Here is an 18,038-nt window from a genome sequence, read left to right on the forward strand (position 1 = left end):
AGGAGTGCTGAAGGTGGATGCAGAGCTCTGTGCCATCTCTCCCTTGGGAGTCCCTGTGCTCTGTTCAGCGTGTGGCACACAGGAGGAAGGGAAGGAAATGTCTTGCTGAGAGCAGCCAACCCAAAAGCCCTGCAGCTTTCTTCACAGATTCTGAGGATCTCCTATTGCTCCAGGGCATTCTCCCTCCCAACCCATGACACCTACATAAAGCAGGATAAGCACCTCATGTCCACTTTGTCCATCTGAGCTGAAAAATACCCTGCAGTTGTGTCTGCATTGGAAATTCTCCTGGTTTCTGAAAGCAGTGGATGGCCATTAATGTGACTGCTGTGGTGCTTTCTGGGCTTCATCCTCATCAATCAGTAGTGTTTTACATTTGTTCAGGTCTTATCCTGCCACCAGAGCTTGCTTGGGAAAGGAAATGAACAGCTGAGTGAATGTAGTTTGGACTGGGAGTCAAAACAACCCTTTCTGTGACAACTGAACATGAGTGCTGGCATTTCCAAACTGACATTTCCAATACCATTGCTGGTTTCTTAGAAGCCACTGGAATGACCAGGGCATTTAACACGTATTTTTAGACTCTCTTTTAGGAAACTCTGGCCTCAACCTCTTCATCACTTACAGATAGTTTAAAATAAAAAGGTTCTGTTTGTAACCATAGTTTCCAGATCTAGAGAGAAAAGGAAATGGAAATTGAAAAAAGGTCATTCTTCAACCATTTAGTTTGTTACACTCCCTCTAGAGACCATACATCACAGTCTTGTGAGATAAAATATTTAGTGCAATTATTCTTCACTGGTATCCACATCCTCACAGCACCATTACTGGCTCTGCCACTGTCTGTGTTTCAGTTGAATTATCTGGGCATCATCAGCACTTCTACAAACAGATGCTGGAGGAGCTGCAGAAGTACTAAAACCTTCCTGTACTTGTAAAAGCAATCACTCCCAAACATTTCTTGTTTGGACAAGCGACAAAGTGGTAATGAGAAGAAAATCCTCATGTCTGTAAACTCAATTCAAGTTGTTCTTTGAAGAGAGCGAGCTGTCTAAGAGCTGCCCTGTGATGGTGCAGGCCTCAGTAGGCAAGTGTCCACATTCTCACCAAACCATTAACAGAGAAGCCAAGGATTTGAATATTGGGAAGGGTGTTCACTCCCTTGCCCTGGACATGCTTACTTCAGTTCAGGGCTAGAGTTATCGATAAAGAAAGCAGAGGGAGCACAGCAGAGGCTGGTTCCTGCTGATGCTTTTATGTCCTATGTAAATAATTACATGACCCCATGAATCACAGACTGCATCCTTCACCAAACACACAGGGTTGAAGTGCCCTGAACCTCACAGCAGCAGTGAATTTAGCTCCAACAACTCACTTTTATATGTTTAATCTCAGTTTTATATCTCAAACCTTCTGCCCCTTCAGATCTATGCTAACATTTTTTTTTTTCTTTCTCCAAAGCTGTTCTTGTCTTCTTGGGTATGAGGGTGAGAGGTGTGAAATAAACCCAGATGACTGTGAAGATAATGACTGTGAGAATAACTCCACATGTGTGGATGGGATCAACAACTATGTTTGTCTCTGCCCTCCTAATTACACAGGTAAGAAGGGGCACAACCAAATAACAAGAATCCATGAGAAGTTTCTGATGGGAAGGGCCCATATGCATGTTAACTTTGTGCATGAACATATAATTAACCAAAAATCCAGTCTGATTTTAAAGCAACCTGGATTTCTTCCTGGAGAGATGTTAGTTCTACTAATACTGCAATATGTGCTCACAAATATGGCTGCTTTGCTGAGTCAAAAAAATGATCCCTCATTGGAAAATGCATTAAAAAATTCCCAGCTCTGAGCTGAGTCTGATATACACCTGTTCTGGAAAATCTTGGTTTTGAGGCCTGGCTTTTTCCCTGAGATCTCAGGGGTTGGCCTTTATTTAAAAAGTCGAGCCTGAAAATGTGCTGTTAAATTCCTGATGTCCATTTCACAAGTGGAGAAGCAAAGGCTGTGTGAGGAGCTGCAGGCTCAGGTGTGGACTTCAGAGTGCACCCATGGCAGGTTAACACAGGCATCTGCCAAGCCCAAGGGCACAGAGTTGGTGACTGAGTTAGAACTGGGATTAGTTTCTCCAGTGTCCATCCTGCATTTCAGAAAAATTCCTTCCTTAACCTTCTGTGAGAGCAGAAACCCTCTTAAATGGAATCTAAAACTGCTTTTTCTCAAGTCATTCTGGAACATTCCGTGGGCTCATTCACATGGTGTCAGCCCAGCCTTCCTGGCTCAGCATGGAGGGGTAAGGAAACACCTGCAGTGGTTCCTACTTCCAGCCTTTGAAATGGGTTTATTGCCTTCAGAGCATGGAGAAGTAATGAAGGGCTTCTTGTACACTGGAATATATTACATGGCAGGGGATTTAATGAGGATCAAGCTTGAGTGGCTGAGTAAAGCAGGAGGAAAGCTTCTAGAATTTCCCAACTCCTAAAATACTTTTGTGGCTGATACAAAGGAGGCCCATGTAAATCTTGAGCTGAGAAAAGCCTTATTACTTGAATGTACATTTATTGGAGCTCTAAAAGGATATTTCTGCCAGAGACTAAAAAACTTAAGCTTAGCAGAGTAAAGAGTTTTGCTTGTAGTATGTTGAGCCCATTGTGCTTACTTGGGCACTATTTGTGTCAGCTACTCTTGGGTGGTTTCAAACAGAACTCAATACAAAGAGGCAGAGTCTTTACACCTACAAGAGGAAATATATTTTCCTAGACAAGAGAAGACATATCTAGTAAGGAACTGAATCCAGCATATATGCAAATATGCTTTCCTTTTCACAGGATTATTGCAGAATTATTTTTCTTTCAGACAAAAAAAGGTAGGAAAGAATTAGATTGTTCCTCAAATGCTCATCTGGATAAGGGCCAGAGAACTCGTGATACTTCAGAATCAGTTTTGAAATATTCTTAATCAACTTCCAGCTGGTTTTTGGATTGTTTTTTTCTACCTCAGTGTTGCCTGTGCTGTGCCTTATTAGCAGGAGTTTGTGAAATACCAGCCCCATCTTGCCATGGGGGATCACACACAACTGTCCACGCCACACAGTAAGCATTTGCTATCACAGTGCAGGCAATAAGTTTGATTACAACTGAAACAAAATGAATTTTGAAGGGAAGAAGGAAACAGTTCTGGAAAATATAAGGATTGTAAGTGAAAAGACTTGCAAAAATAGGGGTGTTGCTTAAATTAGAATCTGAAGGGTTACAGTGGTTCATGTTGCTTAAAATAGGAAGAGTTCAGTGAACTGTGGTACAAGAATTGCCTTGACCTCCATTTTGGAGGGGGATATTTCCTCAAACCTGATCAATCACCTGGAAGGACTGGCTGCAGTGCAGCTGCCTGGGCTGGGAGCACAGAGGGAGGGAGCAGCATAAAATGGCTGCAAGAACTGGAGCCAGCAGCCAAGCAAAAGTACATACAAGCCAAGCAAACGTGAGCTATGGTTTTAAGGGCCCTCTAAATGTTGAATCCAAACATAAGAAACTGGACATCATGTGCAGTGGCCCAGTTCTCTGAGCAGCAGCTGAGGACATGCCATGGAAGCACAGAGGCAAGTCATGAACACACACTTTGGAAGGGTCTGTGTGCCTGACCTGGAAAGAGAAGGGTCTTTTGACCAAAGAGATTGACTGAAATGTCCTGTGACATCCAGGGCATCTCTGTGCATATTCTCTTTCGATAAACCTTTCTATACTGAAGGAATATCTGAATCTACTATGGCAGTATCTGTAAAAAAAAAAAGAAGTAGGTGCAGATTACTTCAATATTACATAGGAGTCTAGAAATAGAGAAGGTTAACAGTTCAGAGAGAAAGCAAGTCACTCAAAGGGTCAGGAATAGTTATTCTGTGCACAGAACTGTGCCCTGAGGTCCCTGCCCCCCTCTCAGGTGCTGACTGTGCCAAACATTGTGTTATCAAACTGTGTGTGCTCCAGCATGGCCAGTGTGTGGATGTGATCTCTGTTTGGATGAACAGTGAGCGGATGGCAGAGGGTGCTGTCCAGGGAAGCAGCTTTCCTGTGAAGCAGCCTGGGGAAAAATGAGCTCCCAAAATGGGACTTTGCCTAAGAGGGCAAAGACATCCATAGGCTGGGTGTATCTAGAAGGACACAAAATGCTGGTAACATCCCTTTGTGCCCATTTATACTTAGATCTGTTGTTAACAAGGAGCAGATAGACAAAGCAAGTTTGTTGTTTTTTTCACACCAACACTTGCATGGAGAACAGAAATTTCTTTGAAAGGTTCACTGACTGGGGTTTCTAGCTAAACAAATCCAGATCATATATTTTTATCAGTGTAATTATGCAAGAGTTGTTGGTTCTAGCTCCAAGTGGGATTTCTCAGCAGATGCTGTAGGTGAACCCCAGGGTAACTCGAGAGTGGTGTGTCTTACACTGGAGCTGTTTCTGTGCTGACCATCTGGGATGTTTGCAGGAATGTGCAGGCTGGTGTGCCCAGCTCAGTTATTGCAGAGTCCTGCTTTTCTCAGCTGGAGAGGCAGGCAGGCCCTGGCAGCTCTGCCAAGCAGGTGCTCTGACCCCTCATCCCTCCTGTGGGCCTGGATGCCACAGCCCTGGTGGGACTCCAGTGACACTTCAGTAAGTGCTGCATGTATGGAACAAATGCATGTTGTTACACAAAAAATTGTCTGAGCACAGGGAAGAAGAGATCCAAGAGCGTGTATGTGTGTTGTTCTGTAAGGAATAGTTAAGGTCCCCCTTGGTTTAGTTGAGTCAAGATAGTAAATCTTATGTTCCTAAATGACATGCAAATTAAAAATGTACATGTTGAAAATTCTGACTGTTGATGGAGTCACAGTATCCAGGCTTTGGTTTTTTCCATACCTTAGTATTTTCCTGCTCTATGTTCTGTCTGTCTAGTTTTGTTTGCTATAGCCTTTTTTGGGAACAATATCCCAAATTATGATGCATGAATTTTGCTTTCATTGGTTTGAATAATGGAGGCCAAAAATCTTTCTTCAATTAATAACGTTTTGCAGTGTTTTCCTTTAAAATTCTTTGACAGTCTTTCCCCTGCTCAAAGTAGATGAAAAATGGCAAATTTGTGAAGTGACTGCTGGGGAGAGAATTTCCCACACTGCAGCCCCATTTCACTTTCATTTAAAAAAAGAAAAACCCACACCAAAAAGCAACCCACACTCACACAATAACCTCCTTCCTAGTTCTTTTCCATCTACTAACTTGGAAAAAATGTGGAAATACAAATGGATTTTATGAAGTAGTAGTTGCAAGTTAAAGAAGACAAAACTGAGAGGAGGGGAGGCAGAGAGCTGAATATCATAAAAACATCCAAGCCTGTACCTACACCACCAGGTTTCCTCACTATTCTTAAAGTCAATATTTTCAGTGTTTGTTGCCTGTATTTCCATAACCAAACCAGCACTCATGGTGTGTAGCAAAGTCCTGATGGATTTTATTGTCAGCTAATGTCTTATTTTTACTCTTCCCAACTGGTTATTTTAATCCTGAGGCTCAATTATAACTTATTTCCTCCAGAAAATAAATGTATTTATTTTCTGGAGGAAACATGTATTTCCTCCAGAATAATCATGTACCCAAAATTCAGCCAACTCTGGGCAGTGTAGGGCTGGTTTACAACCTGGGTGGACCCTTGGTGGGTTACAGCTTCTCCTTACAGCTCTGTAGCTTTCCTCCTATTAAAAAAAAAAAGAAACATATATAGGAACATCAAAAGAGAAAGCTGTGAATTAGATCAGCCACCCCAGTTCTTTTCTTTTTTGTATTTTTCTAATTTCTGCCCTTTTGGCTTTAGCATGGCATATCTCCAGCTATCAATACAAGCATTCTGCTCTGTTCCTGGCTTAGAATGCAGGACAAAATTCACAGAGCTCTTCCCTTCCACTCCTTTCCCTACTCACTACTGGCATAGACCTTCTTGAGAGCCATCACTGTTTTGCTCAGAGACCTAAATTCAAAGACAGAATCTCATACCTCAAAGAGATCCTCTCCTCAGCCTCACTGTCCTCTGGGCTTCTGCATGAAGAGAGGTCCAAAAACATGTAAAGGAACAAATGGGCTTCACCAAACATGTTTGGTGTGCTTTGAATGGTTTTATGCTTTACCTGGTAGTTTATTTGGGTTTTGCTGGGACTTTTCCTTCCTCCTATCTGATTTCAGCCACATGCAGAAATATGTAGCACTTGCACACACACACACAAAACCACCCCAGGAAATGCAATCCTACTTGCTAAGGATCCTAAAAATCCTCAACAAATACCCACACCTCTTTGTTCTGAAACTTAAATAATAAGTAGTGGCTTCTACTACTTAAAATAGGACTTTTCTAAAATACACAGGAACCCATGGCAGAGAAAGGAGGGGAGCAAGTGTTTTAAAATAGTTTGTTTCCCTGGGAAAAAGCTGCAAGCAGTTCGTGTCACAGGAAAAGTTATATATCTCAAAATAAATAATCAAAAGAAAAAAAGCCAGAAACTATTTTTGGTTTGATGTTTCTGGAAGAGAAGGCTAAGATCTATTTTACCTTAGGGGACCTTGTGGTGTCCTGTGGTAGATGGTATGTGAGGTTTTTGCAGCTATGCTACTTTTAGCCAGAGCACAATTCCCTGTTAGTGATTCTGGGCCCTTTCCCTGGTTTATCCCATTGTGGTAACGCTGCCTGGCCAGAGCCAAGCCCCCAGAGCAGCCAACAACCCTGCAGGAAGCTGCTGTGTGGTGGCTGCTGGCTGAGCCTGTGCTGGAGCTCTCCACCTCTGAGCACTGTGACATGATGTGACACATCCCCAAGACAGGCACACGTGACTCTGGACGGGGCTGAGGTGGATTGTGACACTGGAGCTGCTTTTCCCCCTCCCCTGTGAGTCTCTAACTAAATATTTGATACAGGAACAGGAAGGTTTGAGGTAGTGTGGTTCAGCCTTGTGGCCCCACAGGGTATGAACAGCCTAATAAACACTGAAGGCTTAAACAAAGACTTAACTATCAGCTTCTTTTAAATTTTGGAACTTTAGCTACGATTTCCCCGAGACAAACAGTGAAAATTGTGGTCAGAGTTTGGTGTATTTTCTTCCTTTTATTTGAAGGAGTCTGCCTTACATGGATGTTTCTCAGTTTTAGTAACTTGCCAAATATGAACTGTGTTTACTTTCTGTGCAAAACATTAAAAGGTACCCACATTTCCCAATTGTGTAACTAGGAATGAGAAGTGCTGGAATGGTTGGACATTTCTGGGTTTGTTCCAGAGCCTAAGCCCATTTCCAGCCCTGTTTTTTCAAGAGAGAACCACATGTCATTGCTATCAGATTGGACTCTCCTATCTCATCGTACTGGGACTAAAGGAGGAAATAGCACAGTAACTGGCACTGCTGCAGCCTGTCTTCAGTCTCAGTGTGGGTGTCCTGTTATGTTGGAGTGCTCCAGCTCCAGGATTTCCTCTGGTCAAATTCCCATCTGTAAAATGTAATGTGTCATGTTTGTGCAATAAGATACACCAGAGAATTTCTCTTTGTTCATCAGAAGACAGTATATCTATAAGGAAGTGGAATGTCAGCTACTGCTGTCCTAAAGGATGGGTGGAGTGAAATCATCCTCAAATGGGATGTGGGATTCATTCAATCCAGGCTGTGAAGAAGAACAGCACAGGCAAATCTGTCTGCATATGAAGTGTTCTTCAGAGACCTCCCTTGGTTCGGAGACCATGTTGGGTTCACGAGCCAAGGTTTTGGTGGCAGTGGAAGAGGGAAGCTCTAGGGGTGGCTTCTGTGAGAAGAGATCAGGAGCTGCTCCCCTGTCAGACCTGCCACTGCCCAAAGCTGAGCCCATCAACAATGCTGATGAAAAAACGGGAGAGAAGCAACTATGCAAACACCAAGGGCAGTGACAAAGAGGAGGGAAGAGGTTCTCCAGGTGCTGGAGCATGAATTCCCCTGCAGCCCATGGAGGAGACCACAGTGAGGCAGGCAGTGTCCCTGCAGCCCATGGAGGAGACCACAGTGAGGCAGGCAGTGCCCCTGCAGCCCATGGAGGAGAGCACAGTGAGGCAGGCAGTGCCCCTGCAGCCCATGGAGCAGACCACAGTGAGGCAGGCAGTGCCCTTGCAGCCCATGGAGGAGAGCACAGTGAGGCAGGCAGTGCCCCTGCAGCCCATGGAGAAGACCACAGTGAGGCAGGCAGTGCCCCTGCAGCCCATGGAGGAGAGCACAGTGAGGCAGGCAGTGTCCTTGCAGCCCATGGAGGACCACACCATAGCAGATGGTCAGACTGCAGCCTGTGGAGGAGCCCCTGCCAGAGCAGGGACAGGTACCCTCAAAGAGGCTGCAGCCCATGGAGAGCCCACACAGGGAGGAGGCTCCTGGCAGGAGCTGGAGCCCATGTAGAGGAGGAGCACAGGCAGTGGCAGGTTTTCTGGCAGGGACTGTGTCCCTTCAGTCTGTTCCTGAAGAACTGCATCCCATGGAAGGAACCACGTTGGCGTAGTTCTTGAAGCCTTAGGGAAGGGCCTGTGTTGGAGAAGGTCATGAAGGATTGTCCCATGGGGTTTAGCCCAAGCTGGAGCAGGGAAACAGCATGAGGAGGAAGGGAGTGGCAGAGTCAAAGTATTTTGAACAGATCACAACCCCCATTCCCCATCCCCCTGTTGACATTACATGTCTCTACAGTGTGTCCAGTGTCCTCTCTGCCTGCTCTGAAAGGACATCTCAGATAATATGTGGCATCTCAGGTGTGAATGTGAATAACTGAATCAGTCCCTACCAGATTCCAGACAAAGTGGAAAACATCTCTGTAAAGAAATACAGCTCCAAAATGTAGGGAGTGCAGCAAAATCAGGATCTGTAGCAGCCACAGTGGCTCTGAGAGATAATGCTACAGGCAGGTCACCACTGTGTAGGAGCACTGGAAATTTTGTTGTTCAGTTAATGTTTCACAGACTGTATTGTGTGGCATTTGGGCTGTTGAATATGGTTTTTCATGTTTTGGCAGTGCATAGAACCAGAAGACATTTCTTCTTCAAGATTCCAGAATAGTGAAAGGATCATTATTTCCATACCCAGATCTTGTTTTATCCATTATCCTTTTGTTAAACCTCAAGATTAGAGAAAAATGCTCCTTGGTTTGGAAAAACAAGCCTGTGTGGAAATCTTGACATGGAATCCAACTTCAGGTTCCCACTTATCAGGTCAAAACCTGGTAAGTGAAAACTCTGGAGCTTTTAAGAATTAATACAGTGGGGGAAAGCATAAAGTAAGTCTTAGTTCTTTGCCTACTTAGTATTGTGGGCAGTGTTCATCAAGCAAGAGTAATTCTGCAGAAAGAATTCTGTTGTAGTGCATTCCAGGTATTTGTATTTTCCTTTACATTTTGGTGTCTGACATGGCAGCATTTGCTCCTGAAGGATTTTCACAGTGTTTCTCATTTCTTCATTGCAAGTTGAAACAGCTTGAAAGTAAAAAATTCCTTTTTTTTAATATTTTTTATTTTCTAAGATGAGCCTCAAATCAGTATCATCAAACACCAGTGACATTCCTTACTGAATTACTTTCTTGGAGGAACATCCTATGTCTGTCCCACCCTACCATTTTTAGGTTCAGTGTGTTGAAATTTGGCCCTTACTTCTTTTTAATGACTGAAAAGAGAGAAGGGGAAAACAAGACACAGAAAACATTTCTTCCGGTACAAATCATTAGATATAAAATGAGTAATCTCTTATGAGAAAAACAGCACAGTATTTTTTATTAGGAGTAAAGAGAACAGTTCCATTCTGACTTACCTGGCAAAGTTCAACCATTGCAACACTATTTAACTGCTCACCCTGTCCAGCCTGGAAGTATTTTCTCTGTGGATACAGGCCAGGCTTTCTCCATCCTTTCTTCACTGCAAGCACGTTCCTTTTCTCAAGTAATGCTGTGAAATTCTTGATGGTACTTTTGCCTTTAGTCTTCCAGGCCCTGCTAAAACTTCTCCAGCATTAAGGACAGAAATATTTTCTATGTTGCTTTATCAATTATTTCATGAACATTCTGAATGAGAGAATAAAGTATCACCCAACTGATATGTGGAACAAAAGGAAAATCATTGAACTCATTGGTTGCAAATTGGTGCTCTGGATTGTCTTTTCAGAACTGCAGTTTTACTTACAGATAAATAAGTAAAATACTTTTACTGCATCCAGTTTCTCTTTTACTGATTAAGGAGAAATAGTGTAACTTGGATCCGGGTTTTAGAAGTCTAATAGGGCATGAAATAAATAGCTCTCATGACAGCACAGAATGGAAAAAAGAAAGATGATTATTAAACTGTGTGTAAAAGTCCTCTTTATTGCTCTATTGTTGTTTTGGCTTCGTTCTGAGACGTGGGGAGGGCTACAGAAAAGCCTAAGCTTGTTTCTTGGCAGCTCTTCATAAGCACTGAGCCCTCTGGAAAGCCCCATGAAATTCATGATTTTGCTGAAAAATAAGACCAGGAAAATGTTGCATGAGGCAAAAACAAAAGAGTTTTGCTGCGTTTTTTTAAGACAACAAGCAGTGCTGGTGAAGGGGACAAGGGGGGTAGTGTCAAAAGGGCACAATACCTTTGCTGTTGGTTAGGGATACTTTTTTCCTCTTTTTTTTTAATGCATGAGTCAGCAGCAATGGGAGATCCACCTGTTAGTGTTCCACCTGTCAGTGTAAATTGGTTCCAACCTGAAAGTTTCAATATTTTATGGTAGATCAGACTGCTTCCTTTGTTATTTGGGATAAAAAAGGTGCTTAACAGATTAGAAAAGAAATATAGCTGTTGTTTCCCTGTCCATTTTATATGAGCACTTCAGAAACACGAGTGTACCCCGAGCTCTGATTTGAGAATGTGGAGGAGAGAGGAAAAGGGGGAGTTTGGATTGTTTTCTGCACTACACTGAAGTTTTCTCTTGTTTTAGCGTGATCAAATCTCTTCCATCTAGAGAACCAGTGCTGGTAAGAGCTGGGCTGGGCTGAATGTCCTGTTTGTGTTGAGCTCACACAGCCAGGGAGAAACTTGGCCCAGAGCTTTCAGTGCTGCTCAGAAAGCAGCCCCATGTCACCCCAAAACACAGAGGAGTACATTTTTCCTCTGATACTGCCATTAAAGCCACCAATGAATGTTGCACTCTCAGGTCTGAGGGCAGATTTTTTGGCCCAGATATTTTCTGAGGGAATAAAACACTAGAAAGACTTTCTGTAGCTGGTGCCTTGGGCTTTTATTTTCAGAAAGTGTTTTATTTCCCTGGCATGCTTTCTGCAGTATCTACTGAACACTGGTGGGGCCTGAAATAATGACCTAGAAGTATTCTCTTCCTGAGATGAGGCTGCTCTGGTTGCAAGGCGTTCCCAAGTGAACTCCTAAACGAGTGATACATGGGAAAAATAACAGGAAGGATCCCTTAATGTTCCAAGTTCTGCATGAAAAATATCATTTCTTTGGATGCTGTGTTTGGTACCTAGCCTAGAATTCTCCTACATTTTGATAGCAGCCCCATGTCACCCCAAAACACAGAGGAGTACATTTTTCCTCTGATACTGCCATTAAAGCCACCAATGAATGTTGCACTCTCAGGTCTGAGGGCAGATTTTTTGGCCCAGATATTTTCTGAGGGAATAAAACACTAGAAAGACTTTCTGTAGCTGGTGCCTTGGGCTTTTATTTTCAGAAAGTGTTTTATTTCCCTGGCATGCTTTCTGCAGTATCTACTGAACACTGGTGGGGCCTGAAATAATGACCTAGAAGTATTCTCTTCCTGAGATGAGGCTGCTCTGGTTGCAAGGCGTTCCCAAGTGAACTCCTAAACGAGTGATACATGGGAAAAATAACAGGAAGGATCCCTTAATGTTCCAAGTTCTGCATGAAAAATATCATTTCTTTGGATGCTGTGTTTGGTACCTAGCCTAGAATTCTCCTACATTTTGATAGTGGTGTCTTTAGAATGACACAATGAGTCATAATATTTGACATTTGGGGAGATTTTTACTGGATCTCTAAGCACTTGTCAAGACTGTTCAGAAGAATACTTTAAGAAGAATTATGATTTCCTTTGAGAGTTTTGAAACTGTTCGTATTTTTTAATGCCTATTTCCTTTTCTTCAAAACAAAACAAAAAAAAGAAACTTCAAAAGTCTGTATTGACCTTTTTTAGTGAGAGCATAGTTGAAGGCATTATCCACACTGTATTCAGTTATTAAATGGTCTTTTAAAAACATTCCAGCTCCAGCTCATTGAGTTCTTTTAATGTCACCAGCCAGTTACTTTTTTTCATGTTTATTTTCACATCAGATTCGTAGCACCCAAGGGACACGGGAGATACTGAGATGACAAACTGGCAGTTGTCCAACAGTTGTAGCAAGGTCTGACCTGCTCATCTTCAGGTCTGCCCAAAGGCTAAGAGAGTCCTGTTCCTTGTTAGCATTTGGGAGGGTCGGTGGGCTGTGGATTTGGGGGTTGCAGCAAACAGCCCTATCTCCAGTTCTGCCACCTCAAGGATGTGTTAATACTGTCCCCAGTGCCAGACGGGTCCATCACTGTAAGACTTGAACATCTCCAGCTGCTTTTGAGGAGTAATAAAGAGCAGTGGCAAACCTCAGAGCCAGTGAATGTTCTGTTTCCCTGCTTCCCATGGATTTGCAGTGTTCAGTGTCACTGGCATGTCCCCCTTCCTGAGCTGGGTACATTCATTACATTTGTCCAGGCCTGTAAAAAGACTTGGTAGCGTTTCCCAGTGGTGACTTCCTGGGATTCCTTGACTCCAGATGGAATTGGATGTCTTATAAATGATACTATAAAGAATAAACTCTCCAGTATTGCCAAGTGCAGCCCATCAATGAGTCATGAGGGTGTGTATGGCACATGAGCACAGGGTTTGTGCTGGTAGTGCCCCCTCTCATGGCTTGTAGTCTTGTTCTATTTTCTCATTCATGCCTGACAGCTCTCCAAAGCAGAGATCATAGATATTCCATGTTTGAAAGACACAAAAACAGTTGAGTACTTTTTGCAAGCACATATTATACTTCTAATATGAAGAGTTTTATCAAAAGCAATGTAGCTTGTACTGTAGGGAAACTGGACATGTGGGAGAAATAACCTGTTGGAGCATTAGCACCTGGGGGAGGTAACAACTTAGACCATACCTATCCCCACCAGTGATCCTCAAAATTGTGCTCTCAGACACCCCTGCCAGATCACAAAACTGATAAAAGAAGGATGGTTCTTATTTGCATTTTCCATCTGAATTTTGACCTTTGTGGTTTGCTTGGCTTGTGTTTTCAAGTGTTTCTCTGTAGCCACTAGAGCGTAGAGAAATGTAAGGATTTTTGAGTTTCTTCCAAGGCAGGTGGAGCTGCCAGAACTTTGCCAGCCCACCAGTGCCTCCCACGTTATCCATTTTCCCACACTATGCACATGGCCTGGCTGCTTATATGAGGGTATGTACTGTGTATAGGCACAGAAAATATGTCTAACCCTGAAACCCTGCAGATGTGCTCTTCTGATGGAGCTGCACAGGGGACTTTGGGACTGCAGCCTTTGAGGGTTTCCATGTTGAGATTACCTGACCTTTGCTTTTCCTGCAAGGCTCTGGGAGGTGTGGGGTAGGTTTCTGCTGGATTCCGGGGAAGGCAGAGATTTCTGTGGTCTTTGGCTGGATCTCAGATCCTGGGGTACTGAAGTGTGACCTAATAATTTAGGACTCAGAGAAGGATTGTATTTAAATAAACTATCTGGGTTTGAACATTCTGCAGCTATTAATTATTAAAATTTATACAAATCCTGGGAGGTTCATGGCATGTTACACCCCATACCTAGAAACAGCTGAGCTGAGCTTACATGTGATGGATTTTCTTTTTCTGAAAAGGCATCATCTCCTGTGAGCACAATAGAGCGAGTACTTCTCTTATAAATAGTGAATGTTTTATAATTACATGCAGTCCTAAAGCTGGTTCTTATTATGGAGAGTCACAGAGGTTTGGGGGGGAGGCTTTGTGGGTTGTTTTTCTTTTCCAGAATGATGTCCAATCAGCTTCTTTGGCAGAGTATTAACCATGGCTAAAATATGTGTCCGTGTGAAAATCTTACAGTCTAATGAGCAACTTCACTTTTGTGTCACTTTCTTACTTTGAAATAAGAGGTTCTGGGTCAGGAGCTGCCCGTTTGATCCCTCGTCTGTCTCCAAGTGGAGTTTACATGTCAGTACTTTTTATACCAGCCTTTCAAATCCATGTGATAGAAACCCTGTGGTCACTGGAGGTCAAAGGAGCCCATTTTAATGAAGTCTCAACAAGTTACGTTGTCACTTCCTGCTGAACTACTGAGCTGTCTCCACTTAGGGAGATTGGCCATCCCTGGATATCATGGATGTTCAGCATTGTCCAAGCTGTGTTACAGCTTTATTGCTTTTCCTTCTGCCTCAGGTGAACTGTGTGATGAGGTCATTAACCACTGTGTTCCGGAGCTCAATCCCTGCCAACACGAGTCCAAATGTCTCCCCCTTGACAAAGGAACCAGGTAAGCATGTGTTGGTCTCTGCACACTGGGCAGGCCCATCCATTGGCTTCACTGGGGTTGGACTGGCAATGAGTTTGGTGCAAAAATCACAAATTATCACAAATAATGCAGGACTATATATACTTCATGCCATGTCACATTCTAACTTTAATGCATCCGTTCACACTTTTTTAGTATTCTGTGGTTTACTTGAAAATAATGGATGCACCCTCAGGGAAGAGAAATTTTTCTGGGAAAGAGCATGGCAAAGGAAGAACTTATGGAATAGTCACTTCAAAATTTCTTAACCTGCATCAGAAACCAAGGACAGTTTCCTTATGTGTTCCTTAGAGCCTTTATTAACACAAGCAGCATAAGAGGAGCCTTAACAGATCCAGAGCTGGATGGCTCTCACTCAGGATCCACCTTTTCCTTGGCTCATCTGGGATTTGGTGAAGTCTGTGTTTGCATTTGCCTATTGGGAATGACACTGACTGTTTCACAGGGGGGAAAAAGCCTCATGTTTTAAATGGCAGTAAAACATCTGGAGGGTTGGGGAGTTTTTGAGAGGTGCATAGTATCAATGTTCATCACTTGTGCAAAGAAGGAATTTCAGGGTAATTTAGCAAATAGAGACAGCCAGTTGAAAAGTCAACCTTTGTGGAAAGTTTGTCAGGAAAAGATCTTTGAATCAAAGTAAGAAGGGGAGACAAATCCAAGAGAATTTAGTGCAGCATGACCTGCATTCTGCACCTTCCCCTGAGGTTGTTTTCACAGGCACAGTTCAGTCCTGGGTGCTCCCTCCTGGGGTTTGTGGGGCACACACAGTATATCCCAGGAAAGGGATGCTGCACTCTTTAGTTTTCTTGATAACTTGCAGTTGGGGTCAGTCTGTGTCCCATGGAGCAACCTGCGTGTCAGAATGGTGTAAACTGACACCCAGGACATTTCAGGAGAGCTAAAAGGAAATAAACCACAGTTTTAGACATGATGGCCATCTCAAGGGCAGCTGAATCTGTGCTAGACAGTCAGGCCTTTCTTTTAGGTGAAAAGCCTCCTGACAGAAATGTTCCAAATCTTGATGAAGATGAAGCTGTTAAACGATTAGGATGGTTCCTGCAGTGATGTACAGGGACTGGATAAGGAGGTGTGTGCTGGTACATAAATAGTCCCTGATATTCTTTCTGGGTTTCATTCCTAGTTAATCCATCATTTGATTAATTCAGTAGCTGCATCATATTATGATGTGAAGGCTTGTTACTCAAATTGCCTTCTGTTGCTAAGTGTATGAAGGGGTGGAGACAGCTGTGGCCCTGAATGGTTTTACCCTTGCTGAAAGCATTTTCATACCTGCCACCTGATTAATTTCAGTAAATAAGACACTTTTTCTCACATGCTTGCTAGAAAAGTGTTCTTCACAGTGGGGTCATTAACCCTTGAGGGAAGCCTGTCTACAAATATTTTTCTACTACTGTTTGTTATGCTATTCCTCCCACTATTCACAGAATGCTACAGAAAAATCCATGATGTCTTTACTCCTCTCCTCCCATTTTGCTTTCTAGCAGCCAGACTTGAGAGGTGAAGGAGCCTGCCCAGCCTGGAATGTTTTTTTCATACTTATGTGGCACCAAACCATTCAGAAATGAGCTGAGGGCCCTCAGCAGTTTTGCAGAGAGGTGTGGATGCTGCTGGGGCTCAGTGAAAGCAGCAGCCTCCAGTCCTGTGCTGTGGCTGATCCCTTGAGCAGCCTGATCTCCTGACCTGGCATGTTCCAGACATTTAGCATGTCATGGTGCAGGGGATTGCTGCAGGCAAGGTCATGTACCACTCCTCTGTCTGCCTCCAGGGGCAGGGAATATTATTGGTAGGATTCAGGTTTGTTCCTGAGCTGTTTGTGCCCTGGGCACGTGAGTAGAACACACCAGTGAGGGATATCACAGCAGCAAGGACACCAGTCAGTCTGTCTGTCCTGCCCTCAGCTCTAGTCAATCTGCAACTCTGCAGAGGGAAGAAAAAATGACAAACCCAGGAAAAAAGTAGGAAGCCAAGTTATTTATTGATGTGAGGAGGGAAATTCCATTCTGGCCCTGCAACAGGAGCCATGATTCACAGCTTTAATACAACAGACATTGAGTGCACGCAGATGCAAATGCCCTTGGATAGGCCAACATTTTAAATACCACTGGAAGTGTTTTTAGGCTCTCTCTGATACTGGGAATGTTGCCATCACTACAAGGCTGTAACAGAAAACAAGAATTCAACTGTAGTGGTGTCAGATGGTCACTGGGAAAGGAGATAACTGAGCCAATCACATAAATTACCCTCTTACCAGGATTTGAATATGAAAGTTTCTTTGTCATCTTCTGTACTGCATCAGACTTTTACTGACTGATGCCTAGTCCCTTGCTGGCACTGTGTGGGATAAGGATGGAGCTACCATGCCATCCTTCCCTGGTGGGGGAGAACTGGGGTTTCTAGGAGGAGTCTGGGTGAGGAACTCCTGGGGCTGAATTTCTCACCTGCTGTACTCCAGGCAGGGATTTTTTGGTAGCTTCAGCCTAGATGTGACACACCAGGAGCTCAGAGAAGACTGATTCAAAAAGAATTCCATGTTTCTAAAGGGAAAGCCAAGCTTGGAAGCAAACTGGACTATTTCAGTGTGTCTTTGGCTGCACAGAGATCTTTGCTTTCTGAGGTAAAATTGCAGGTGGCTTTTCTCCCTTCCAGCCTCCACATCTTTATTGTGCTGTTACTATAGAAGAAGAGTAGCTTTCTGTATGCCAGAAAACAAAACAAAACAAAAATCAACCAAAAAATACCATTTAACACAATGAAATTACTTCCAAAAAAATAACTTCAGAAAAAGAGCATGTTTTTCCATTCACTGTATTGACGTTGGAGCATGGTATAAATATACTTTATTATTCTAAAGCTTGGAATTATTACCTGACAGCTTAAAATGCTGATTTAATGCAGCCCTGCAGAGAAAAGTGGTGGTTCTGTCATTACTGAGATAGCCAATACACATCATAAAATTGATGCATGGCAGCCCTGAATAAGGAACTGCACATCGTTCATTATTACATCACTTTATATTAGGACTGCAGGGATCAATAAAAAGCAACAGGATTAAATGCTGCCAATTCTCCCCACAAAATCTTTTGATTGACATTGCTTCCTCACAGGTGTGACTGCAATGCTGCCAGAAAATGCTGCCCACTTCTTAGGGTTTGGGGAAAGAACACCTTTTGCTTTTTGCTCTGTCTTTTTCTTCTCCATTATGTTAATCACAGAATTCCCTGAGCCACCAAGGTGTAAAAAAAACATTTCAGACATGGAGAGCTGGGACAGCAACTCTCCTGTGGCTGTAGAGGGGCCTCTTGTGCAGGGAGGGTGGAGGCAAGAAGTGTATGGATCTACCCAGCCTTATCCACCCTGACAGCCACAGGTCAACAGGCTTTGCTCTCCTGTTTTAGTGGCTGCTCCCTTGGCCATTGGCACAC

At 43.3% G+C, this 18,038-nt stretch overlaps 1 protein-coding gene across 2 annotated transcripts in view; it reads left to right on the plus strand.

Annotated features, from left to right (window-relative positions):
- Window positions 1-18,038, plus strand: part of SLIT3 (slit guidance ligand 3) — a 495,956-nt gene that overhangs the window by 443,376 nt on the left and 34,542 nt on the right. For both annotated transcript variants that reach the window (XM_071569998.1, XM_071569999.1), the window contains 2 exons: window positions 1,462-1,601; window positions 14,463-14,556. In XM_071569998.1, coding sequence (XP_071426099.1) covers window positions 1,462-1,601; window positions 14,463-14,556 — 234 coding nt within the window. The remainder of the gene's footprint in view (window positions 1-1,461; window positions 1,602-14,462; window positions 14,557-18,038) is intronic.

Source organism: Pithys albifrons, chromosome 15 (assembly GCF_047495875.1).
Source record: "Pithys albifrons albifrons isolate INPA30051 chromosome 15, PitAlb_v1, whole genome shotgun sequence".
NCBI lineage: Eukaryota > Metazoa > Chordata > Aves > Passeriformes > Thamnophilidae > Pithys > Pithys albifrons.